Source organism: Aphanomyces invadans (assembly GCF_000520115.1).
Source record: "Aphanomyces invadans strain NJM9701 unplaced genomic scaffold supercont1.4, whole genome shotgun sequence".
NCBI classification, from domain to species: domain Eukaryota; phylum Oomycota; class Saprolegniomycetes; order Saprolegniales; family Verrucalvaceae; genus Aphanomyces; species Aphanomyces invadans.
Window position 1 is genome coordinate 519,771 of NW_008580149.1, and position 7,361 is coordinate 527,131.

General features: G+C 46.7%; 1 protein-coding gene across 1 annotated transcript; it reads right to left on the minus strand.

Annotated features, from left to right (window-relative positions):
• Window positions 1-6,481: 6,481 nt before the first annotated feature.
• H310_02644 (hypothetical protein) lies at window positions 6,482-6,862 on the minus strand (the record flags this gene model as incomplete). The annotated part of the gene is made up of 1 exon (XM_008866219.1): window positions 6,482-6,862. The coding sequence occupies one exon, from the start codon at window positions 6,860-6,862 to the stop codon at window positions 6,482-6,484; it is 381 nt and encodes a 126-aa protein (XP_008864441.1).
• Between the last annotated feature and the right edge of the window lie 499 nt (window positions 6,863-7,361).

Consider the following 7,361-nt stretch of genomic DNA (forward strand, 5'->3'; position numbering starts at 1 on the left):
TGCAAAAGCACCGAAGAGGTTGTGATCTCTGAAATTTGATGAATTATCCGGAAGGTCGGTCGATGTGTTCGACCACTGTAAAAATGTGAAAAATATTAATCTAGTTGAATAAAAAGCTGTAAAACTGCTCCAATAGTGCCTAACCAATAAGCAAAAAGACCAATTTCATTAAAAGTTGCATATGCAATTTCTAAAATAACATCTTTAAAGGCCTTGTTTCACGGATGCGAACTCGTCCAAGGCACTTCAGTTAGTCACCAGACAAACTGCCGGATATAGCTACGCGTAACCGTAAATTCCTTCCTTCTCCATTCTATATAGATTAACACCAAGTGTACTTGGCGCGCTCGCGTGTGGCGCTGACGAGTCGTAAAAGTATGAGTTCCTTTTGTCTCGTAGCTTCATTTTTGGTTAGGATTTTGGACCGAGGTCTTTTGATTGGACAAGACGACGCTGCCCTGTTTCTACCAGTGTCATAACCTTCCAAAAACGTCATGTTCTCAAATTTCTGATTCGTGTTTATGTTTACGGACGGAGGTAGTATTAATGATAGTTAGCAATTATTGTGCATTTGTTCAGCTTTTCCGGTTGAGGCCTGATAATTTATACCGATCACACCAACGCACTTGACTACACCATTGCCCGTTCAATGTGACCAAACCAGCAATGTGGTTCCAAAATATTAATGTCTTCGAAGTACATCTGAAATCTATTTCATTTAAAGTGGTTAAATCTGCTATCAATATGGCCACCTGTAAATTTTAATTCGATCAAAACATTTATTGATAAAGGTTTGCTTTTGGCAGCCGCGCCAAACTCACGCGACAAAATTGCCAACACACAATCAAAAGATGCCAACAGAAGCCGAGAAAACTCGTGTCTTGGCAGCAATCCATGACCGAAAAGATTGGAAAGCAGAGGCCGCTCACAATGGTGTCCCTTTGACGAGAGCTCGACGTGTGATTCACAACAACCGCGCCAATCAACTCAGCCGGAGTGGAGCGCGCCAGTCACTGACCAAGTTGACCCCAGAGATCTCCTTACGTCTGAAAGCGTACATCGACGAATGCTGTCAGTATACTCTAAGCTATATGCAGGACAGGCTATTTGTAGAACTTGGTATCAACATCTCAACCTCAACGATCAGTCGAACTCTCTATGGGAGCTGTACACAGTGAAGCAAGTCCGTGTCGAACCCTCGACGTACAACAACGACATCAATAAAACCAAGAGAAGAGCGTTCGCTGAAACGTTACTCATGCACATGGCGCGTGGTGACTATATCGTGTATTACGATGAAACGAACTACAATCTGTACAGCAGGTGAACACAAGGTCGCGCCAAGGTGGGCCAACGTGCCGTCGCCGTGCTTCCGCCGTCGAAGGGAGCGAATCTTCAGTTGCAGTGTGCCGTATCGACAACCGACGGCCTCATCCTAAACTGCATGCAACGGGAAGTATTCGAATGGAAGAGAACGCAGAATTTGCAGAAACCATCTATCTTGCCGTCAAGTCGCTGCCATCGTTCCAAGCCGAATTCTGCGGCAAGATCGTGGTCATTGTCCTTGACAACGCACCCGCCCACAGCCAAACTGTGACCCGCATGCCTGGGCACGATGACTGCGTCTTGCTACGCCTTGGACCGTACTCGCCGATATGCAATCCTATTGAGGGTTCCTTCAGCGTGCTGAAAACTAAAATCAAGAACTTTCTCGCCTCAAGACTTTCGGAAATGCTTACCGGTGGTGTACACGCTATGTTGACGGAGGCGCGAATGGACCTCTTGGAACGTGCCGCTGTTGAATCATTGTGTTGCTTGACCGCCATCTTGACAACAAAGATGTCTTTGCACTGTCACGTGTCTGTCCACGCAGCCAGTCGACTGGAGAATATGCACTATGGAGAATTAACTTTGTCAATACATGTTTTATCGAACGACATTAGACGACAAACTCAAGGACACGTCAACCAAGGAGTCCTGAACAGTCGCATCCACTGAATTCTGTCATCGGCATCCTTTGCATGGATGCGCTGGAGCCAGACTGGATCGCTGGATGGCCTGCGCATTCCGACCAAACGATACGTCACTGTCGTAGTTTAAGTGAGATGCGCACTTGCGCCACACGTTCAAAATGGCGTCGCTAACTTTGCGCTCCTTGATATACTCGTCGTTGGTCTTTCACGACGCCCTCACACCTTCGACCGATGTCGCCGTGACCTTCCACCACAAAAGGTGTCGCCGGGTTGCGCACATGCTTTACAATCTTGTCCATGAGCCTCGCAATCGACAGGAATACGTGAGGTGATGTTAGAAGGACTTAGTGGACATACCTGCAGCATCCGCATGCACAAATCATTCCGGTACGCTTGGTACTCTTCGTCGTGCCGAAGCCACGCTTCGTAGCGCGGAAACTGCGCAAGTGATGGCAGATCGACCATGCCGTCCTCTTTAAAAAAATCTTTTTGGCGGCGTCCTAGGATGGAATCTTCACGTGGTCAGCCTCATCGTTGTCACTTTTGCTGTCGCTCAACATGTCAATCGAAATGGCTTTGGTCGTGTCGATAAAGGGTAGCGCACATGGAAGGACGTCCTACAACAGCGCTCGAAGATCGTCTGGCCGGTCTCGCCACCTCACCCTTGCTGTATATGTACGGCATCTTCATAGCCAGAGTGAAGGTTCCAGGGGTGTCTGCCATGACGTTTAAAGTCGCCCAGACGACGTGGCGGGCTCGCGGTCGTGGCTGGAGGATGTTCTCGAGTTCTGTTTCGAGAGGGTACTTGATCGGGGTGTACATCCGGAGCGTCGCGGGGGAAAGATGAACACGGACGGACCCACATTTTACCGCCAGGCGAGGTGGGCGTGCGACGCCAACGGAATGGGCTCGACTGGCATGATCGTGCAAGGAACGCGAGCGTGTCCGTGGACACTGCTACAGGAAACTGTGTCCGGGAATAGCTCTCCACGTACAACAGATATGAATAAACCACCACAATCGAGCTCACGTCGGACACTTATGTGGTTGGGGACGACAGCGACGTCAGCAAGAACGATTTCTTTTCAGACTGCATCGAAGCAGTATGTGACGACGTCGTGCATGGACCTGATGGCGAGAATAATTGTCCACGAGTAGAAGGCGAACGAAAGTGCGACGAGTTTGTGTCGCGTGAGTTTGGCACGGCTGCCAAAAGCAAACCTTTATCAATACATGTTTTGATCGAATTACAATTTACAGGTGGCCACATTGATTGCAATTTAAACCACTTTGAATGAAATAGTTTCCAGATGTACTTCGACGCTCGAAGATATTAAAACTTCGGAACCACATTGATTGCTGGTTTGGCCACATTGAACGGGCAATGGTGGAGTTATTTCTCACAGCCGCACACTGCATGGCAGGACTTCGTCATATCCACGACCATTGGTCTCGAAACGTTTGAAGCCGTCCTCGACGGATCACACTTTGTCGATGGTGCGGTTAATGGAATTGCAGCTTTTGATGGACGATAAGCGTCGAGAGGACGAGCGTGAAAGTCGTGAAGAGGAGCGAAAGAACCGCGAAGAAGAACGTCGTGAAGACCGCTTGCGCCGTGACGAAGATAGGCGTGACTTCATGAGACTCATGGCGCTTATGATTGCGTCAAAGCAATCATCAATTTCAAACAACATGCAAGACGAAAACAATCACGAAACTAGTAAGCTTACAATTTTGTTTGATGTCATTTTAACTACACTTCAAAATGTAATTCGCTTCAACACTTAATCGTGGCATGTATGTCGTTTGTATTTCGTTCAAACCAACAATTCGAGTGTGGTAGTTGAACAACAACACAGCCATGTGCAATATGACGCGACCCTCACCAACTTCTTCGTACAACAGGCGGTCCTTGAGGCGTGGAAGTGATCCCTTGAATGCGCGCATTCCCCATTCTGCATACTGGCGCAATGATGTCGCTTGATTTCCTCTGATGATGTCAGTTGGATCGTTCGTAATTGGCAATTCTTGACTTGACTTGATAAGAAAATCATATCTTTGACCGCAAAATGCAGAGTCAACGACAACGCAAGCACCATACTTTTCGTGTACTTCCTGAAGCTTTGCATATACATCACCCCATTCAGCAATTTGTCAATTGTGCATTGAGCCAGGAGCATTTAGGGCAGCAACGGCAATAGGTCCATTGGGGCAGAAAACAAAAATATTGCTGACGTAATGGTCGTGCGTCCAACCATTGTAGAACATGTTTTGAATGACTGTGTCGCCGGCTTGCTCCAAATGAAGTTTCAATCCATGGGCAACAGCCCATACATTGCGAAGCAATGAATGCTTTGAACGAATTGCACAGCAAAACATTTCAGTTTCATCTGCAGTTGGCGGACGTATTTTAGCTTCATTGCTTGACTCCAGCACATGAAGCAAAATTCGCCGTACAAACTTCAAGAAGAGGGAGCAAACAGACGCAGTGATACCAAAAAGCATACACAACATAACCATGGACCCTCTTGATCTCGTCCAAGCCAAAGTCTAAGCCATGCAAGCGGTCGCGTCCATGCTACGGCGTCTTCCAAATGTGTTTCTTGAAAGCTTCCGCATGAATCCAGACTTTGAATACTTCCTCCGTTCTAAAATACTGTTGTGGGATGGTGAAGTGGGAAATCTACACTTGAAAATTGTATGCTAACTTGCTGATAACATCGTATTCTTATTCAAAAGTCTAATGTTACAACCAACAATACCATGATATGATGAATGAACATCTTGCCATTTACAGATTCATATTGTCAACTCCAGCAACAATTTCGTCGATTTGTCTCTTGTCCATCGCGCAAGCGAGCGGGACGTCGAACGATGATACGGGTCAACTGATTTGACAGATGATTCGACAGCCCCCAGATTAATTTTGCTCTTGCGACCGCAGTAGCCAGGCTTCCGTGAACTCATATCGGCGTAGCCAATAGCCTTCTCGGCGGCCTGGCCACGCCGCCAGATGATCGACACCGCTTGCTGGGTCACGCCGTACTCGGCACACAGAGCCTTCATGGAGCCGCGCGGCACAGCACCGTTGGCCATGAGTTTGCAAAGAGCGTTGTACAATCGTTTTCGCCGACCGGTCGTGACACGGATAGACATGAATGTTGTGCAAATCAAAATCTTCTGAGATGTGCTAAGAGTATCTAATAATCAAGACGAGTCGTTTGCGCGAAGAATGAGGCTGATTGGATAAGAATTGACTGATTGGCAGCGATTTAAAGTTTGACTTCGTATTTTTTAAACTTTGAATGTCGTAGTTCTCGAGTTCTACAGCGAATAAAATAATCTAAAAATTGTTTCGAAATGGTGAAGTTTCTCGCATCAATTTGAGCCTACTTAGGGTTTCTGGCGACGAGTTTTGTCTGAGAAAAGGAAACTGAAGTGAACCCACAACAGTATTTCGAAACGGAGGAAGTATTATACAACATCCAAGAAAACCTGACAATATCAAGCTCATGTTGCAAAATATCATAAGAGAGATTTTGCAAAATTTCTACTCACTGTCTCTTCAGGGCACTGAGACAAATTACGATTTAAGTGACTCTGAAAAGACTGAATGAAACTTGCATTATGCACCATTCACTTCACTCTCCGGATAAAGTGTTCCACAATTGAACTTGCATTGACCATGGTACTCTCGCTTGATGATGTTCTTGCCCTGTACATTGCTGCCAAGACTCGAAAACAACGACGACTTGTTTCTGCACTTCTTGTTTGCTCGTTCATTGAACGCCCGCTGATACCTGACGTTCGTTTCATCTTGACAGCGTACGCTGACGCAAATGCTATCCTGGAGTTTCGATTTGACGTTCATGGAATTCAAACGCTCGGACTCATCCTCGGCTTCCCGCTGTTATCATAACTGAGTCAAGGAACCGTGTGTGTCGCAATGGCGACAACCTCCAGCAGCAAGTTTACAGCGGCCACAAGCGCGGTTCATTGCTTGAACTACCAAGGGATTACAGCACCCGATGGCATCTGCATTCACTTCTTCGGTCCAGTGGAAGGGATAGAGCACGACACGACGTTGCTTCGCCACAGTGCATTGTTGGATTTTTTTGCTTTCCATTCTGATTTATTTCTGAACAAGTTCATTTGTGGTGACCCTGCTTATGGTGTTTCGACATTCTTTCTGTCTGGGTTCAAAGGAAATGGTCTTTCAAGTGCGCAGAAAGAGTTAAATAATGGATGAGGCGTGTTCGGCAATCAGTTGAATTGAATTTCAAAATCATGAAGTCTTTGTGGGCAATTATTACGTACAAACTTGTCAAAAGTTCGGCTTTCACCTGTGGCGAAAATTGTTTTGGTGTCGATGTTGCTGACAAACTGCCATTGCTGCCATTTTGGCGGAAATCAAATATCAAGCTACTTTGACCGAGAACCATCAACGTTGAAACAGTAACTAGACACTTTGGAAGTAGCAACAGTGTAAACTCATGAATACACCTCAATTATTGCTTGTTGCTTAGTGCAGCTAGCAAGTTCATCATTGTTTGATATTGCATTCGCGATTGTTCAAGAAATAAATCGCGGTCTTTTTGGCGCTCTTCAAGATCCTTTATGTACTGGAACTTACGAAATTCGAGTTCCGCCTTGTTATCCTCATTCATCATCGACACGATCTTCAGGAATTTGCTGCCGCCTCCGCCACCCCCGCTAGTCTCTGGGTCATCCGAAGCCTTCCGCTTCCCGAGTGACTGCAGCGCCTCCTCGCGTACATTCTTGCCCAATGCCTCTATTCGTTCGGCCTCGCGCTTGGCTTCGTCTAGCCGGTCCCGCTCTTCATTCTTTGCGTCGTCGTACGAGGCAAGCAGCTCATGAAGAAGCTGCATCTTCTCGCTATATTCCTCATCAACCCCAGATAGCAGCAAGGACTTCTGTTGAGACTACGTCAAGAAGCAGTGTAAATCGATTGTTCGCCCGCTTCGCGTCGAAGCCAGGGCGCTGGAATTCCTCCTTTGTCACAAGAGCGGCGGCCACCTCTGCCCAGGCATCCATGACGGCACCACGGCGAGCTCGAAATGGCATTCTTGCGTTGACCTCACGGAGGAACATGATGATGTCCTCTTCATCCGTGAAGCGTCTCTTTGACAGAGAAGCCACCCAGTGTTCTTGAACTCTAGGGACCAGGGATTGCAATCCCTACACAAAACCTGAACCAGTGACTCCTATCAGTTCTAGTAAGGTTTTCAATTACATCTTACAGGATACTTCTGGTTTTGTCGAACACATGGTATTTTTGTGAAGAGAAAGTGACGGGATGGTTTGCAAAATCTCTCTATTGTTACAGTCTTACCATTCGCTTAGAGGAAACCTACGCAAAGTCTTGGA